At 35.5% G+C, this 20,207-nt stretch overlaps 2 protein-coding genes and 1 long non-coding RNA gene across 3 annotated transcripts; 1 reads left to right on the forward strand and 2 right to left on the reverse strand.

Annotated features, from left to right (window-relative positions):
- Positions 1-278: 278 nt before the first annotated feature.
- Positions 279-2,177, reverse strand: LOC134264649 (uncharacterized). The gene is made up of 4 exons (XR_009991587.1): positions 1,938-2,177; positions 1,145-1,253; positions 958-1,031; positions 279-531 (listed from the first exon to the last, which is right to left on the reverse strand). It is a non-coding gene; the product is annotated as an uncharacterized LOC134264649 (long non-coding RNA).
- Positions 2,178-11,493: 9,316 nt separating this feature from the next.
- Positions 11,494-12,722, reverse strand: LOC134264648 (E3 ubiquitin-protein ligase TRIM45-like). Its single transcript, XM_062746916.1, has 2 exons — positions 12,098-12,722; positions 11,494-11,984 (listed from the first exon to the last, which is right to left on the reverse strand). The coding sequence occupies exons 1-2, from the start codon at positions 12,720-12,722 to the stop codon at positions 11,494-11,496; spliced, it is 1,116 nt and encodes a 371-aa protein (XP_062602900.1).
- Positions 12,723-18,173: 5,451 nt separating this feature from the next.
- On the forward strand, positions 18,174-18,682 carry LOC134264650 (BTB/POZ domain-containing protein KCTD2-like). The gene has a single exon (XM_062746918.1). The coding sequence runs from the start codon at positions 18,212-18,214 to the stop codon at positions 18,680-18,682; it is 471 nt and encodes a 156-aa protein (XP_062602902.1). The 5' UTR covers positions 18,174-18,211.
- The last annotated feature ends 1,525 nt before the right edge of the window (positions 18,683-20,207 follow it).

The raw sequence follows: 20,207 nt of genomic DNA on the forward strand, positions 1-20,207 counted from the left end.
GGGTATAGCTGGTATAAAAATATTATTATATTTGATTTTCTATGTTATCTGAATTTTTCTCAAAGAAGCAATACTTTTTTAAGTTCATTAAAAAATCTTGAAATTATAAAGTAATCTTTACCACACACGTTGAAAACTGAACATTCTGCGCTTGGTAAAGGAGGAAAATCGGTAGTTTATCAAAGTAAAATCAGTAAAAAAAAATCTGATAAAGGTCCGCCTTCAACTGCTTGAGATAGTTTTCAATATCTAAGTGCGACTATCGGAGTGAATTATTATTCATTTTGTAATGAGATCTGTCTATTTATCAAATAGTTCAAAATATTTGTAAATTCTAGTTCATTACGTCACTTCTGTTATCGTAGCAGTTTGAAAGTTAAACATTTTGAAAACTTATATGCCATTTCCATGAATGCAAATTGAATTATTTTACAGTGCACTTTTTTGATCCACAAGATCGTCGTTTTCCTGGTTTCAATTACGTTACCTAGATAGAGCGAGATACATCTGTAGCGCATTGCTGGTCTGTTACTGTGAAGGTTAAAACTTTATATCATATTATATGTTATATATTATATGATCTTTACTAAGAGGTGTTTTAAAAATCAAGCAGGACAGAGCGATTCTTTGAGCCGTTATCTTTTCTAACTATTGCTGTTTCTCACAAAAGACTCCAAGGAGAAGTACGTGTTTGATATGTTCCCCTGATGTAAAACAAGAGAGAGAAAGAGAGAAAAAAACTGTTGTAATTGCATTAAAACAGATCAAAATAAACATACACTTTTAACCTTAAAATTTGTGGTAGTCAGTTTGATTACACCATGCCTCATAGAGAACCTTAAATTAAGTTAGTGATTCGCGGTTAATTTGTTTAAATTTGTGAAAATGAGGGGGTCCAGAATCTATCGTACATAAAGCTTTTATAGACGACTAGCTATACACATTACAATACCCTACCTCTGTTGAAAAAACAACTCTGCCGGATCCACCACTGAATTTCTTGCCACAGGAAAGAAACACAATAGACGTCACTGTTCAATAGAGAGAAAGGAGAGGTAAAAAAATAATAAATGCAAAATGTATTTACAGGTTTTCATATACCAATCCTGTCGTAAAAATTATGAAAGAACAGAAATAATCCCACCTGTTACGACCTGTTAATCTGTTTTTTTTTCTTCCTTTGAAAATATTAGTTATCAAGCTGGAGCGGATGCATACAAAGAAGTTACAAATCTGACCCCAAGAAAGGCTTCCTGCAATCGACAGCACATATAAAAAATATGTAATCAATAAAAACTGAATAAAAAGGACCACTAAAGTAAATTAAGGGCAATTAACGTAAAAATTAAGAAATTGCGCAGGCCATCAAGAATTAAATCATATGTTCACAAAACTTAATATCAAAGGGACAACAAAAGATGTAAACATCAAATGGTGGCATAAAGGGTAAATGCGAAGTCAACTGCAAAAAGGTATATTTGGTCACTGGAAACAAAATTAAATATCATATCGACGATACACATAAACAAGAATCAATCGATGGCACAAAATAATTATAAAAATTAAATAATAAAATTCAGTCAATTTCACACAACAAGGAATGTCTAATAGAACTTGTTGAAAAGTGCGTTTACTGTGAACTGGCAAATTGGATAAAACTATATCCTTCCTTTTTGACTAATGAGATGTTTCCTTGTTCTTAATTACCGATCCTAAACACACACTACTGATAAATGTTTTCCAAATGTAGTAAGTGATTGAATATCAGAAAAATGACTCTGGTTAAGGTTAAAAAATTTATTAGGTGGATAGAAAATCTCAAAAAACTGAAATTACAATTACACACAACCTATAGAAGACACATAGACAAGCATTTAGACAGATAATAAGAACATAAAAGACATTTTTTTTGAATATATTTCACAAATTCATCTTACCGGGACACACACAAGAATTCACAGATATTACAATCTATATAGGATGAATATATACATCTAGCCAGTTCAACAGCTAGGCTAAGAGCACCCGATGTTAGTTCGTTAAAGCGGAAATTCAGTGAATAGTATAAAGTCATGTGACTATCCGTCTTGTGTCTTGATAATAATAACTACCTCATTCACAAAGAGTCTTTCATACCACATTCTCACACATACGCAGCACAAGTTCAGAGTAACATTTTTAAATACCATTACAAAACCCTGGTTACACAAATCTATACTTAATAAGTTAACTATTGCTTATTATACCCGCACTTTCTAAAGAAAGTTCGGGTATATTGTTGTTACTCATGTCCGTCCGTCCGTCCGTCCGTCCGTCTGTCACACTTTTCTTCCCTGAACTCCTCCTACATTTTACACAGTAGCTTAATCATCTTTTGGGAGATGGTTTGTGGGGTCATGTAGATGTGCAGTAAGCTTTCGGAATTTTGATTTTGCCCCAGGGGGTCAAATGGGGGTCGAAAAATGACGTTTTTTAAGCAAAAAGCTCCGTCTTCCCTGAACTCCTCTTACATTTTACTCAGTAGCCTAACCAGCTTTTGGGAGATGGTTGGTGGGGTCATGTAGATGTGCAGTAAGGTTTTGGAATTTCGATTTTGCCCCGGGGGGTCAAATGGGGGTCGAAAAATGACGTTTTTTGTCCAAAAAGCCCCGTCTTCCCTGAACTCCTTCTACATTTTACTCAGTAGCCTAACCAGCTTTTGGGAGATGGTTGGTGGGGTCATGTAGATGTGCAGTAAGCTTTCGGAATTTTGATTTTGCCCCAGGGGGTCAAATGGGGGTCGAAAAATGACGTTTTTTTGTCCAAAAAGCCCCGTCTTCCCTGAACTCCTTCTACATTTTATTCAGTAGCCTAACCAGCTTTTGGGAGATGGTTGGTGGGGTCATGTAGATGTGCAGTAAGCTTTCGGAATTTTGATTTTGCCCCAGGGGGTCAAATGGGGGTCGAAAAATGACGTTTTTTAAGCAAAAAGCTCCGTCTTCCCTGAACTCCTCTTACATTTTACTCAGTAGCCTAATCATCTTTTGGTAGATGGTTGGTGGGGTCATGTAGATGTGCAGTAAGCTTTCGGAATTTTGATTTTGCCCCAGGGGGTCAAATGGGGGTGGAAAAACGACGTTTTTTAAGCAAAAAGCTCCGTCTTCCCTGAACTCCTCTTACATTTTACTCAGTAGCTTAACTAGCTTTTGGGAGATGGTTGGTGGAGTCATGTAGATGTGCAGTAAGGTTTTGGAATTTCGATTTTGCCCCGGGGGGTCAAATGGGGGTCGAAAAATGACTTTTTTTGTCCAAAAAGCCCCGTCTTCCCTGAACTCCTTCTACATTTTACTCAGTAGCCTAACCAGCTTTTGGGAGATGGTTGGTGGGGTCATGTAGATGTGCAGTAAGCTTTCGGAATTTCGATTTTGCCCCAGGGGGTCAAATGGGGGTCGAAAATGACGCTTTTTGTCCAAAAAGCCCCGTCTTCCCTGAACTCCTTCTACATTTTACTCAGTAGCCTAACCAGCTTTTGAGAGATTGTTGGTGGGGTCATGTAGATGTGCAGTAAGGTTTTGGAATTTTGATTTTGCCCTGGGGGGTCAAATAAGGGTCGAAAAATGATGTTTTTTATGGAAAAAGCCCCATCTTCCCTGAACTCCTCTTACATTTTATTCAGCATCCTAATCATCTTTGGGAGATGGTTGGTTGGGTCATGTAGATGTGCAGTTAGGTTTCGGAATTTTGATTTTGCCCGGGGAGTCAAATGAGGGTTGAAAAATGACGTTTTTTATGGAAAAAGCCCAGTCTTCCCTAAACTCCTTTTTTGTTTTAAACAGTGGTCTTATCATCTTTAGGGAGAGTTCACTCTTTTGAAATTTTGTTAAAACATCAAGGTCAAGGGGTAAAAAATCATAGCATGTTGGGAGCCTCTTGTTATGGGTAATGTTCACTTGAAATGTGAAAGTCAAATCTCTTCTCAATGAAAAGGAAATACAACATTAATGAAAACTAAGTTAAACTTCAAGGTCAAGGTCACAGAGTCAAAAAGTCATGAAACATTTTGGAAGGTCTTATCACAGGTAATATGAATGCCCTTTCATTTATCTTTCAAAATGATCAATTCAAAGCAATTAATTTTTTTAAGGAAATTAGGTCAAACTTCAAGATCATGGGTAATGAAAATCATATTGTATGTAGAATGGTATTGTCCCATTTAATACTAATACACATATTTAATATAAAAGTCCTATCTCTTCTCATTCAAAATATACGACCATGATGACCAAGGTTAAATTTATTGTGACAGATAGGCAGATTGACAAACAAATGAGATTTAATGTACCCTACCTTTAGCAAAAATGGGGACAATAAATGTCTTTGCTGTTCTTGAGAAGAAGATTTATGTTGGAACAAGATGTGTTTGTGAAACACTACGCGCCCGGCGGCAACAAAGTTAAAAAAATCTTCTTTTAGCATATTGATCACAGTCAAGGTCACAAGGTCATTGACCATGGTGTCATTCGAAAGAACTTAATCAGTGGAGTATGCGTACTAAATATGAAGTCCCTATCTCCCATGGTTCGAAAGTTGTGGCAAAAAGTGTAAAGAGCTATTTTTAGCATATCCATCACAGTCAAGGTCACAAGATCATTGACCTTGCCGTCGTTTGAAAGGACTTTATCGGTGGAGTATGCATACCAAATATGAAGTCCCTATCTCCTATGGTTCAAAAGTTATGACAAAGTGGAAAAAGCTATTTTTAGAATATAGGTCACAGTCAAGGTCACAAAGTCATTGACCATGGTGTCATTTGAAAGAACTTAATCGGTGGAGTATGCATACCAAATATGAAGTCCTTATCTCTGATGGTTCAAAAGTTATGGCAAAAAGTGTAAAAAGCTATTTTTAGCATATAGGTCACAGTCAAGGTCACAAGATCATTGACCTTGATGTCATTTGAAAGGACTCTATTAGTGGAGTATGCATACCAAATATGAAGTCCCTATCTCCTATGGTTCAAAAGTTATGACAAACAGTGGAAAAAGCTATTTTTAGCATATAAGTCTTAGTCAAGGTCACAAGGTCATTGACCTTGAAGTCATTTGAAAGGTTTTTATTAGTGGAGTATGCTTACCAAATATGAAGTCTCTATCCTATCCCTTATTGTTCAAAAGTTATGGCCAAGGTTAAAGTTGACAAACAGACAAACAGATAAACAGACAAACAGACAAACAGACAGGACAAAAACAATATACGCCCGGGATCTATCGATCCGGGCACTTAAAAAGTACCCTGCATATTTAAATGTAAATTGGTTGAAATTAGCCTAGTGGTTCTTAAGAAGTTAATGTGAAAAGTTTGCAGATAAACAGATGGACAACAGAAATCAGTACATTTCAGAAAACAGTATGCTTATAAATAGTTAATCAAGGTGCTTTGGGTAGCAAAATAAAGCTAAACTGGTATATCTAATTCATCCGCAGAGCTTAGTATATTTCAATATGCACAACCTTTTCAACTCTTATAATTATTTTTTAAAATTTATATCACCATGTCTCATTCAAGGGAGAACTAGAGATATGACCAGATGTATATCTGTTGAATATAAAATATGTACATGTATTCTGTGTTTTTTTTTAGTAATTTGTTTGTTGTGACAGCAACTGTTATGGCAGCTTTTGGCAAAGGTTGAAGTTTCTCAAATGTAAGTCAAACTCCAAGGTCAAGGTCAAAGGGTCTAAATTGTTGGTATCAAAGGGAAAGTCTTGTCACAAGGAATACACATGTGAAAAAAGGGAGAAATCCCTAGAACTTCCTCACCTGTTCAAAAGTTATTGCCAAGGTTAAAGTTAAATTGGATTCAACTCGAAGGTCTAGGTCAAAAATAATTATACCTGTTGAAAGTTCACAATGATTACACATGTAAGAGCATGAAAGTCCTAGCACCACCTGTTCAAAACTTATGCCAAGTTCAAGGTATTTTTCTTGTAAAATTGGGTCAAAATCCAAGGTCAAGAGATCAAGAGGTCAAAATTGGTGGTACCCATTAAAAGGTTTTGCCAAAAGAAATTTACCTATGAAATATTCAAGCCATGTGTATAGCCCAATCCACTTAAAAAATATGGGCAAGGTTAAAGTTTCCGTGGACAGACAAAAATACATAAACATAGGAAACAAAATATGTATAAATAGTCAATTGAAAAAATTTTCTACTATTATGGAGTCATAAGATCAATTGTCATTTCAGGTACAGGGAGTCAGTGGCTAGGGAGATCAGACCCCCCCCCCCCCGGAATTAGCAGTTATTTAAATAAGACTATATATGTACTGTAGAGAATAAAAATGACTTTGGACATCCTCCCCCTTAGAAAACAGGGACTCCACCATCATTGTTTTTATTATTATTTTTTATTTCCATCTCAGGAAATCTTGGGCTGATTTTTTTGACTGAGGTGTGACACCCCCCCCCCCCCCCCTTTCTGAAAAAAAAAATTCTGGATCTGCGTCTGTTATATACTGAATGTCCGCAACGGGAGATAACTTGACAATGTGAAATTTGTCGACTGTGGCATGCGATGATCTTTGACCATGTTGACCCTTTTTGAACTTCAACCTAACCATTTGCATTTATTTATTTTTATGCAATCTATGCTAAATCTTGTACTTACCGAATGTCATAGGTCGTGACAACGAATTCATGAAATATAATCCATATAATCCAATTAAAACACAAATGATTTTAACTGACCACACTGCATCGTCAGCATACATGTGCTAAATAATCTCATTCGACAAACCTTTGCTGATTCCTTTGCCAGTATGAATTGGCCGAGGTGTGCCGAGAGGTGATATCTATAAATATGATAATGGGTGACGCAAACCCAATGTGAATGTAGAAAATAAAACTGTTTAGTACAAGAACAAATTTCAAACTATCATAATAAACTAAACTATGTTTTTTTTAAAAATGTGAGAGTGAGAGAGAGAGAGTGTGTGTGTGTGTGTGGGGGGGGGGGGGGAGATAGGCATTGACAAATTAATCGGGTTGTATTTTCAATGGGTTTTTTTCCCGACCAGATACTTAAATCAGTTTGCACATTTTGATAAATTCATCAAAAATGCTTTGTACTAAAATAATATTTTATGTCGTTGAGAAAGTAAATTTAAAAAGTTCCAAATTATGGGGAAATTATTTATTTGAATCTAATTAAGTAATTTACTTCAATCATTAATTAAATTCTGTTATTTCAGACTGGTTATGAATTAAGTATTTTAAAATACATATGTGAGGCTCAGAGTTGATATGGTCATCTGAAAATTTTATGTTCAATTTGACGAATACATGTACGGTGATAATTATAGAATTATTGTGACTTCTTCCTTGGAAAGTCCAATATGAATGAGTGTATATTTAGAGGCAAACACCATAGTGCGGGTATTACTGTCTCATGACAGCATCTAGTTATAGTTTGCTTAAGTATTACGACCAGTTCACTGTAAAAATCAATCAGATTGTAAGAAGGGTTGGCCAAGTCATCTCTCAGATTTTCTTTAAACTTGGCATATAATATCTTCCTAGGGTAAAACTTACATGTACAGTAAAACTCGGTAAAAGCGAAGTCCTTGGGACCTGTGAATTTAATTCGCTATATATCCGTAATTCGTTATATCCGTATAACGAATTCATATAACCATTACAGCGAATTCGCAATATGCATGTTTTCCTTCAAGTATTATTACCAAAACTGTTAGGGAAGTAAATATTACAAAACATAATTTATTATCTTCGATAACTAAGGTATTATTATGAATTGACTTTTATATATAAATGCTAAAAGGAAGTAAACGTCAGTTCAATTTATCATTTTTTATAAAATAATCTTTGAAAGTTCGTTAGAAACGATGTGAATTTCATTATATTTAACCTCAATTGGACTCAAAATCAGTTCGCTATATACGTAAATTCGTTATATCAGAGTTCGTTATAACCGTAAAATTTAAAAAAAGATTTGTTAAGAATTTTGCCGGGCACCCAGAAAAACCTTGCTATATCTGTGAATCCGCTATATCCGTGTTCGTACTGAACGAGTTTTACTCTGGACATCCTCTGTTACCATGGTAACCGGATTACAAGATTTCTGACCGATATGGCTAATATCAATATTTCGAAAACTGAAAAATCAACATTTTGGGAATAAAAACAAAAAAAAATTAGAAGACCTGTCACAAAGTATGTTCAAATGCAATAATTTTTCCAGGTATATATCCCCCTGTTTTCTTCTATTCACCCATCATAGAGTGCAGAGTCCGCTATGTCATCCAGACTGAGTTCGGTTTATTTCATCAGTATGATCTAGTTGATAAATCTCTTTCACAATGCCTCACTGTTATTTAAAAAAAAAACAGAGGAGTAGTGTGAAAATTTATAATGTAAAACAATATTGGTTATTTAGAATTGTTTACCATATAATTCAAAGCTCCGGTCTCTTAATAAGAAGCTGTTGAACACGTCAAACATATTGACCTCTATCATGCTAATAAACAAATTTATCCCTAAACGTCACGTTGAGCTTTAATACATGTAATAACTGACAAACATAGATAAAAGTGTTTGAAACTATTATTTTCATTATATTGATGCTTCAGTTTGCCAAAGGCTTACGTAAATTTTCTGATCACATTTTGTTTGGTGTCTTTCTGTCCGTCTATCTGTAAAGAGGTAGAGTCACTTTGGGCCTTATTTGACCCTGAGAATTTCTTAGAATTGAAGTTTAGGTTGCAAATGCAGTATTTATCACTTAGACTGTTGGTGACCACGTTTCTATTAATTGTGACGTAATTTCACATCTAGTCAATGCATTATGACGTCATAAAATGCGTCATATTCCTCATATCCTGTAAATTCCTATGAAAATAACCTAAAGTTGAAGCGTTTTTTCAATATTTCATAAAGAGCACAACCTCTGATCCAAAATATGCCAATACATAATGAAAGGATTATTTCTGAAGATCAAAAAACAATTTTTTTTTTTGGATCTTGGGCTGTGCTCATATTTTAATGCTTTGCTTAAGGTAGTCAAAAACGCATATTTTCTGCAAATTCTAAGAACATTGCAATTTCTCAAAGCCCGTTTTCAAATATTTGGATTCTCAAAACGAAATTTCATTATAGAACATGAAAGTAGCAAGTATCTAATTTATTTTGATATATGAAAATGGAAAGAGGGTGATAGTTAATTAATTGATATAAGTACAGGACCATTTTATGCATAAGATGGCTCTTGCTCTTTTAATATTTTTGACGTCTTCTAAAGAACAACTGGTCCATTTTCAACGAAACCTGGCCTGTGACACAATTTCCTTGGGTAAGTGGGATTCAAATTTATTAAAATGAAGGGCATCGCCTTCTTTCAATTGGCGATACTTAAGAATTGTTTAAAATATAATGACTTCTTTTAAAAATCTTCTTCTCAAGAACCTGTGGGCCAGGAAGATTGAGACTAATATGGAGACATCCTCATTAGTGTAGATTCAAGTTTTTTTTTTCAAAAAATCATGACCCCTGAGAATAGGGCGGGGCAACAATCGCCGATCAAAGTCTTACATAGAAATATATTTGAAAATCTTTAAAAATCTTTTTCTCTAGAACCACTGGGCTAGGAAAGATGAAACGTATGTGGAGGCATTCTCAGGTAGTGGATACTCAATTTTGTTCAAATCATGACCCCCTGGTTTAGGGTGCGGCCATTATTGACCATATCATGAAATTTTTGTACAGGAAAATAGAGTTGTATATTGTATTGGAACATTTTCTTGAAAATAACAAAGTCATTATTATATTTATAAAAAACTATCAAAGGTAGAGTAGATTCAAGATTATGTTAGTCATGACCGCCGGAGGAAAGGTGAGAACACAATGGACGGTCAAAGTTTAAAACAATGCTGTATAAAGGGAAAATCTTTAAATAACCTCTGATTAGAAACAGAAAAGTCTTTATTGGTTTATTTATATAGAGGACTCTTCGGGTAGTGTAGATTCAAGATGGTACAAATCATGATCCCCTGGGGGGTAAGGTGGGACAACAATGGGGGGGAGGGGTCAAAGTTCTACATAAGAATAAATAGGAAGATCTAAGTAAAAATCATATTCTTGAGAATAGCAAAGTTGTCATTAGTCATATTTAAGTATTTGCAGGTAGAATCAATTCAATTTTGATTCAGTCTTGACCCCTTGGGTTAGGGCGTGGCCACAATGGACGATCAAATTTTTACATAGAAATATATAGGAAAGATCTTCTCAACATGCCCAAGAACAGTAGAGTCTTAATTGGTATTGTTTTAATGTAATCATCTTCAGGTAAAGTGCGTATGTATATTTGTTAAATCATGGCTTTAAGGGGGGTAAGACTACAATAAAAGTTCAAACTCATATGGTCAGGACAACTTATGCATTTACTGTATTGATTTTTGCTTATTCTTAGCCACAGTACTCAGATGAGTCATGGACCTCTTGTATTGGTATTGAAGTTTTCATCACAAACATAGCACAAATAGTTATATTTGAATTTGATATAAAAAATACATCAAAAGCTAAGCAATACAAGTATTTTTTCCCAACATATTTAATGTTAACGTTTTCCAAAACTATTTATCAATAACCAGTCATCAAGAAATATTTTCATACATAAAATTGAAATATTTTACACTTCCTTTCTCAGCTCCTGCAAATCATCAAACTGCTGTCCTCGTTCGTACGACTTATGTATGGAAATATGTTAAAGTCCATAGGGGTCGGTCGGAGATGCTATCTCATCGATGACACCTACTTTAAAATCAATGATTTTCGTGGGGGTTAATTTCTGTTGTTTTGGAGGTATGGAAAGAACCACGAATTTATGACAATCACGAAATGAGAATTATGTATGCATTATTAATAAACATTTTCAAACCCTGAAATCAAATCCCCACAAACCAGTTATTTTTAACCAAGAAAAGCATAATAACGAACGAAATTTCTTTTGTCAAACTCTTTTTTGTTTACATCCTGTTAACGCAAATAGCGTTTGTTATACAAATTATTTAAAAATTAGCATTTAATATTATTTTTTTGTGTTCTGTAAATACTTGTATACAGTGACAGTAGAACTGTTCCATCCCCCTACCCAGAAATTATGTTGATTATCAATACAGAGAGTAAAATGATATGCAGGATATTGTTTTGATGTGAGTAAAAGAGACAGGAACTGACCATTAATGTCCAGCAGGTGGATACTACAGCAATTTTCACTATAAAAAGTATGACTGTTACACACAAGAATGTGTCCCAGATCATCTGCACAGATTCCAAAGGGACAGAATCTATACTGAGATTCATTACCAGAGTAAGAGAATCGATACTCCCCTAATTTTGTGACTACCAAAACCTTTTTAGCCCTCCTATCTGATGTACATACGTCGCCATTATTGTTTTCTGTGATAAAGTTAAAGCTTTGGTAGAGAGCTTGTCCTTTATCGTCATGTATGTCCTGTAACTTTCTTCCTTCTCTGTTGTATCTGGTTATTTTTTTGTTTGTTGTCTGTATCTCTCTCCATCCCAACTAGTATGTGTCCATTGATGTGAGAGGAGTAGATAGCTCCAGGTATCCAGTGACCTGTCTCAATAAGTTTGTTGATGGAACTGTCACTAGTCACTCTGTAGAAAGTGTTTTTATCGCTATCTGTGTAAAGTAGTTCTACCTCGGTGGTGACCGTGTGGTTACCATGGATATAATTCATGCTGGTTGATATTTTCCGTAAGATGTTTCCTACCATATCAAACTGAATGAGATTTCCCAAGCTATCCCTAGCCCAAAATTCATTTTCGGGAAGAAGAGATAAATGAAAAATTCCATGTCCATGGCAAGTTACTTCACTTACTTTTGTGACAGATGAAATCTCAAATTTTTCAGATGAATTCAATTCTATTTTTCCAAACTGTTTGGCTATTTCATCTTTATCAAGTGTGCCTAGAGTGAAAATTGGATGTTTGTATTTACCTTTTCTAAGCATCCTCAGGGAAGCTAAAGAAATATCCTTGGGAATAAAACTAATTCTGTTGCTTTAATGGATGATATTTTACATTCATAGTCTGAAGTCATTTTTTCCAGGTAAGTTATATAGTCCTCTGTTTCAATCTGCTGATTCATCATTTCATCCATAACAAAATCCTCGATCTCATCTAGCTTTTTGTTATTATCAATTAGTATACTGTCGATCACCCCTTTCAGTTCATTTGCCCTTTTGTTCATGAATACTCTAAAATTGCCAATTTCCCTTTTGACATTTTTCCTCTTTTCACCAATTAATTTGACATTATCTTTAGCCTCAGGAATAACTGTTTTCCAGATATCAGTAACTTCCTTCTGACATTGCTTAAGAATGTCATTGTAAATTGTTTCAAGGTCACTGTTATCATGATCAATGTGGTCTTTGGCAAAACATGTAGAACATAGAGGATCCTGGCAGAACGTACAGTAACTATTAATATCTTCTGTAGGGTGAAAGCGGAATTTTTCTGAAGGAAGTTTTCTTTTCCTCTCGTGATAAAGGACAATCTCATGTTCATTGTTCTGCTCTAGATGAGACTGTTTGAAATGGTCACAGAATCGCTGGTGACAGGTATTACAGTAAAACTCGGAAAAGTTCCTACATGATCCAATGTCACACTCAATAAAGTGCTGGGCTGTATCTGGTACTTCATCCATTATTGCTGATGAAAGACCTTAAAAATATTCATTATCAGAGTGTATGTAATTAAGACACTAATAAATGGAAATAACTTAAATTCACGCTGTACTCTACATTAATAACCATAATAATATTTATTCAGTAATTGGCATTATACAATGTACATGAATATTAAGGCACGATAGTTAAACTTTTAACCTTAAATAAACATGCTTTAAGAGATGAATTTAAAAAAAGATAATCTAATCAATCATATTTTGCATATTGTTATAAAATTTAGAATAATCATCATAATAATTTTATGATTCAATTAGTATTTTATTAATTCAACATTCAGTGATAAAATGAATCAAGCAGTAGTGAATTGCTATGTAAATGATTGTTTAATGTTTGATTGTAAATTTGTTTTGCTTCCCAACTTCTTAAGGCACAGCAGGGTTCTGTCTGGGAGGGGGAGCTTGCGAGCCAGCATCTCTATTAATCTCCAATTTGTAACTGTCATTTTGGGATGACCTGGTATAAAAGGGGGGTCAATTTCTATAATTAGCTGTAGACTTGCTTTGGTTTTCTTTGGGATTTAACAATTGACACCAATTATTTCACCGAGATCTCTGGTAAATTAATTGAAGGAAATTGACACGACAAGCATATCCGAATGCTTCTTCGAATTTACTCGATGTTCTCGCTTTGGATCATTTTATTGATGCATTAACAGATCCAGATATGCGTTTTAGACTGCGTGAAGCAAGACCAAAAAATATTTCTGAGGCTGAAATTATTGCCGTTCGTATCGAAACTCACAAACTTGCCGATCGACAAAGAGGAAAAGTGTTTGTGAGATCAATGGATGTTTCTGAATACAATAAAAAGCCACCTAACAAGCTACCACAGAAAAAATGGACCTGGCTTTGGAAAGTATTCTCAACATGGGACACAAAGTGCAAATAATGTGCAGGGAGAAATGCGAGAACTAAAAAAGCACTTTGATGACCTAAGGCGTGAACTTAAAATGTGTCAGGAAGCATTGAGTGATTCGCGTAGGGTTTCAACGGAACAAGAGAAGAAAGCTTTTTATAACGAGGGAAACGTAGAACAGGAGAACAACGAGTTCAGGGGCCAGAATTCGGGAGGAACAAACTGGCCCAAAGTAAAGTTTGTGGGTTCAGCTTGGATGAATGGAGACGGACTGTATATACGTTCTTGTGTACAAGGTGTACCGATTGCATTTCTTGTAGATACAGGTGCAAATATATCTATTCTTAGTGTAGACTTTTTCAAAAGTATGCCTGAAAGTGTAAGGCCTGCATTGGATTCTGTAAATATTGCAATGTTGACAGCAACTGGCGAAATCTCACCTTTCTTTGGGAAGGGGAAATTTAATTTGAATGTGGGTGAAATAGATTTTTATCATGAAATGTGGCTTGCCGATATAAAAAATGACGGAATCCTTGGGATGGATTTTCTTATGGAGCATCATTGTGATGTAGTGTTAAGTGAACAAAGTCTTAAATTGGGAAAAAGTTTTATTCCATGTTTTAAGTCTAGTGCAGAGGCAATGTGTTGTAGAGTAGGTATTGCATCGTCAACTTGTGTGCCAGCGAACAGTGAAGCCATTGTACAAGGGAAAGTGATTGACAATCGAGAACACTCTGAATTTCTCTTGATTGAACCAAGTGAACAATTTAGTGACCGTTACAATCTTCTGATAGCATCAAGTGTGATAAATGCATCTGGAGATAGTGTTCCCATTAGGTTAATGAATTTGACTGACCGGGAGATTAGCCTCAATAAAAACGTATTAATCGCTCAATGTGTTGAGGTGAATGAAGTTCAGTTAGAATCGGTTTCATCTGAAGTCCGCAGTTGTCAGACAAGTGAGTCTGATTGTTTACCAAAACATCTGGAGAGGTTATTTGAGGATAGCTCCATAAATCTAGACAGTGATGAGAAAGAAAAAGTGCAAAAGTTATTACTGGCAAATCAAAACGTTTTTTCTAAACATTCAAATGACATAGGGAGAACAAATTTAGTGACACATAAAATAGATACACAAGGTGCAACTCCAATAAAACAGAGACCTAGGAGAGTTCCTTTAGCTAAACAACAAATTGTGCAAAAATCAGTGAATGATATGCAGGAGGCTGATATAATTGAACCGTCAAGTGGACCTTGGGCTTCACCTGTAGTATTAGTGACAAAGAAAGATGGTACAGCTCGATTTTGTTTGGATTATAGAAAAATAAATGATGTGACAGTGAAAGATTCGCAACCTCTACCAAGGATTGATGACTCATTAGATGCTTTAAGTGGTTCTAAGTGGTTTTCAACACTGGATTTGAAAAGTGGTTATTGGCAGGTTGAAGTTGAACCAGAGGATAGACCTAAGACAGCATTTGCAACGTTTGATAGCGGGTTTTGGCAATTTAAAGTCATGCCATTTGGATTGTGCAATAGTGGTGCAACATTTGTGAAACTGATGGAATAGGTGTTATATGGGTTAAATTGGAAAATCTGTATGGCATACTTGGATGATATAATTGTAATTGGCAATTCTTTTGAGGAACAAGTTTCAAATTTGTCACAGGTGTTTGAAAGAATCAAGGAAGCCAATTTGAAATTAAATCCGGAAAAATGTGTTTTATTTCAAAAAGAAGTGAAATTTCTTGGACATGTAGTGAGTGAGAATGGAGTTTCTACTGATCCAGATAAAACAAAGGTGATTGAGGAATGGGTTGTTCCTAAAAATGTAAATGAAGTTAGGAGCTTTCTTGGGTTGTGTTCGTATTACAGGAAATTTATAAAGAATTTCGCTTCTATTGCCAAACCACTTCACAGACTTACAGAAAAGGGAAGAAAATTTGTGTGGACTGAAGAGTGTGAGTTTTCTTTTAAGACTTTGAAGAAGTTACTCGTGTCACCTCCAATATTGGCTTATCCTAATAGAACTGGACTATTTGTGTTGGACACGGATGCATGTGATTCTGGACTTGGTGCTGTTTTATCACAGATACAGGATGATCAGGAAAAAGTGATATGTTATTACAGCCAGTCACTCTCAAAACCAGAAAGGAAGTACTGTGTAACTAGGAAGGAATTATTGGCAGTTGTGAAAGCGGTGAAACAATTTCATCATTACCTTTATGGCAGACATTTCATTGTGAGAACTGATCATGGTGCATTGCGTTGGTTGCTCAATTTTAAAAATCCTGAAGGTCAAATGGCTAGATGAATTGAGACTCTGTCCACTTATGATATGGAAATTCAACATAGGCAGGGAAGGTTGCATTCAAATGCTGACTCGTTGTCCAGACGCCCATGTTCTAATGTTGAATGTTCTTATTGTGATAAAGCTGAGAAAAAGAATGTCAGTGCTAGTGTGGATATTGGCATTCAAACAGATGTCAGAGGCTGTGGAGTTTTGGGTAGCTTGCTGGAAATTGCGTTGAATAATGACGCGAGTGCAAGTCCAAATAGTGACATGCCAGCTGATGTAGCTTCGTGTAATAGAGTTGTGTCCGTACCAGAAATGTCGGAAATGCAACGAAATGATAGTGTTCTAAAAATTGTCATGACATGGAAATCTTCAGGAATAAAACCTGAATGGAAGGATGTTTCTTCCGAATCCTTAGAAGTGAAACATTAGTGGGCCCGGTATGATTCACTAACGCTGAAGGATGATGTGTTGTATTTAAAGTGGGAATCAGATAGTGGAAAAGAAATTTTGTGGTTAATTGTCTTGCCTAAAGAATTACAGAAATATGTGATAAATGAGTTACACAGTTCTCGAACTTCTGGACATCTAGGGGTTAACAAAACTTTGGAAAGAGTGAAATGTAGGTTCTATTGGTTTAATATGAGAAGGATATTCAACACATGTGTAAAATCTGCGATGTGTGTGCAGCGAGAAAAAGACCTGTGAAACATTATCAAGGACCAATGAAGAAATATGTTGTAGGAGCTCCAATGGAAAGAATAGCGATAGACATAATGGGCCCTCTACCTGAAACTGAAAAGGGAAATCGGTACATTCTGGTGATAGCTGATTATTTCACAAAATGGACCGAAGCAGTGCCATTACGTGACCAGGAAGCAGCAACTGTTGCATCTGCTCTAATTGATCGATTCATCAGTGTCTTTGGTGTACCTAAAGAAATTCACACTGATCAAGGAACGAATTTTGAATCAGGACTGTTTAAGGAAATTTGTGAATTGTTGAATATGGAGAAAACAAGAACTACGCCATTTCGACCTAAATCAGACGGTATGGTTGAACGTGCAAATCAAACAATTCAAAATATGTTAACAGCTTTCATAGATCCTATGCAAAGAGAATGGGACATGTTTTTATCAGTTGTGATGATGGCTTACAGATCCTCTGTGCATGAAGCAACAAAAGTGTCACCTTCATACATGATGCTTGGAAGGGAAATAACTTTACCAATTGATTTAATATTTGGCGAAGTTCAACACGAAAAACAGAAACAATTAAAGTCGGATTATGCATTTCAACTATCTGAACAAATGAGATGTGTGCATGATTATGCCAGAGAAAATCTAAAAATCACTGCAGACACAATGAAAAAGAGATATGACAAAAATATCAATTTTCACGAATATAGTATGGGTGATGCTGTGTGGTTACATGATCCTACGAAAAAGAAGGGGTTGTCTAAAAAATTGCGAAATCACTGGATTGGACCATTTCTTATTGTGAAGAAAATTAGTGATGTGACATACAGGATACAAGAGTCTCCAAAATCAAAACCGAAAGTTGTGCATTCTGATAGGTTGAAACCATATCAAGGAGAAAACAGACCAAACTGGGAAGTTAATGAAGTTGATAGGGATAAAGTGAGAAGTAAAACCGTTGCTTGTGATGGAGGAAATATTCATTTGGGAGAAAACGGGATGGATATTAATAGTGATGATGGAATAGTTATTTCAAATGAGGATGCATCCGATGGTGATGTTTTACACGATAAGGGAAATGAATTATGGTGTACTGACTCAAGTGTGCAATGTGAAAGTGATTCTAGAAGTGCGGCTAGAGTAGAAAATAATGTGAATCGTGATCAGCGTCCTAAGAGAAGTGTCAAAGTTCCCCAGCAATATAGTGATTTCCAGTTATACCAGTGATAGGGCTATATATTACAAATGTAATTATTTTTTTTTTATTATTTTATCATGTTGATTTCAAAAGTATGAAATTTCTTTTTAGGTGACCAGCTTTGTGTGTAATATTTGTGAGAAGTTTAGGTCAGAGAGTCTGTATGCTGCAAACAGACACGTGCAAGAGCAGCACAGTGGATTTAAATTCAAATGCCAAGACTGTGGACCAACGCTTTCCCGTAAAGATCAAGAACACGGGAAGTGCCGAAGGGGATTCCCAACTATGACAGTGAATATAAACACCCGCATATCAGGAAAAGCAGCGAAAGAGGAAATGGACAAATGGTACAAGGAAATTCTTCCGTTGCAGATAACACGCATCACTAGTCCAAGGCCAATGCCGTCAACAACTTCAAGGTCAAGATCAAGATCACCTTTGGGACACAGGGATTATGACGAAATTTCAATCGAGGCAGATGATCAATTTGAGAGAGAAGAGGAGGACATTAAGATCTTAGACGGATTAGAAAGAATGCAGAACGACATTATTCAACTGAATATAGGGGGTTATAAGTTCAAAACAACTAGAGGGACTGTAAATCAAATACCATCAAAGCTTTCCAAACTAATCAGCTTGAAGTCATCGGGAAATGTGCCGTCATACTTTGTTGACAGAGATCCGAAGCATTTTGGAATAATTTTAAATTATCTTAGAAACAATGGACAAATAGATGTCAGAGTTCTACCCGATGAGAGAAGTGCCCTAGCAGCTATCATGGTGGAGTGTAAATTTTATGGACTTGTGGAATTAGAAAGCGTGGTGAAAAAGAGACTTGAAATGTGCAGATGCCAGCACATTATGGAGTAAACCATTAAAGAGACACTATAATCTGAAATATATTTAATTGTACAGTGATTCACTACTGTAGATATTGCTAGTTTAGCGACTAAACTTTTCAAAAAGGGGGGTTATGTTATAAAATTTAGAATAATCATCATAATAATTTTATGATTCAATTAGTATTTTATTAATTCAACATTCAGTGATAAAATGAATCAAGCAGTAGTGAATTGCTATGTAAATGATTGTTTAATGTTTGATTGTAAATTTGTTTTGCTTCCCAACTTCTTAAGGCACAGCAGGGTTCTGTCTGGGAGGGGGAGCTTGCGAGCCAGCATCTCTATTAATCTCCAATTTGTAACTGTCATTTTGGGATGACCTGGTATAAAAGGGGGGTCAATTTCTATAATTAGCTGTAGACTTGTTGGTTTTGAAGATGTCAGAGGAGCAATTGAGACGAGCGCGTGGAGATCTGGTAATTAATTAATTGCTTTGGTTTTCTTTGGGATTTAACAATTGACACCAATTATTTCACCGAGATCTCTGGTAAATTAATTGAAGATCAGTAGTTTTCGGTGAAATTATATTGTGTTAGCTAAAATATTTAAACAGCTACACATCCCATATTGTATTCTATTTACTTAGGAAATGATTTCAAGTTTCACCTAAATTATTTGAACGGTGTAACTACTTGGTGAATCTTAATCTCGGTGAATCAACACCGAACTCCACCGAAATATTTACCAAGGTGCGAGTTCTGGTGTTCGGTAAAAATCAATTCTTGAGTATAATAAAGTCATTTATTAACCTTAAATTCATCATTATTCAAGGGATATTGGTAAGTAATTGGGTTATTAAAGAAGTTGGGATTAAAATGTGTTCATTTTAATTTTGCATGCTTATATATTCATGTTTACATAAATAAATTGTAGAATAGAATTTGATTTATTTCTTAAAGAAAAGTAATTAAAAGGTTTATAAGTTTACACAAGGATTTAATATTACACTGGGATTTATAACTTTGGGATCTACCAAGTTCCCCAGATAGCAAGACTATGTTGGGCCAACATTGGCAAAAGGTTGTATGGTTGGCGTTGGGGAAACAACGTTGGGCCAACGTTGGACCAATGTCACCATGCCAACCTTCTCGACCATGAGAAGATTCCTATGTTGGCCCAACGTTGGTCCAACGTTCGCAACTTCCATTCACTTTACTTCCCAAGGAAGGAAGGGTGTTGATGTTGGCCCAACGTTGGCCCGATGTTTGTAATACACCCATAAAGAAAGTGTCTTTCAAAGTTGGTAGTAGTATGTTGGCCCAACGTTGGCCCGATGTTTGTAATACACCCTTAAAGAAAGTGTCTTTTAAAGTTGGTAGTAGTATGTTGGCCCAATGTTGGCCCGATGTTTGTATTACACCCTTAAAGAAAGTGTCTTTTAAAGTTGGTAGAAGTATGTTGGCCCAACGTTGGCCCTATGTTTGTAATACACCCTTAAAGAAAGTGTCTTTTAAAGTTGGTAGTAGTATGTTGGCCCAACGTTGGCCCGATGT

The sequence above is a fragment of the Saccostrea cucullata genome, unplaced genomic scaffold (assembly GCF_032062105.1).
Source record: "Saccostrea cucullata isolate Sc308-1 unplaced genomic scaffold, CSIRO_AGI_Scuc_v1 ctg10582, whole genome shotgun sequence".
NCBI classification, from domain to species: domain Eukaryota; kingdom Metazoa; phylum Mollusca; class Bivalvia; order Ostreida; family Ostreidae; genus Saccostrea; species Saccostrea cuccullata.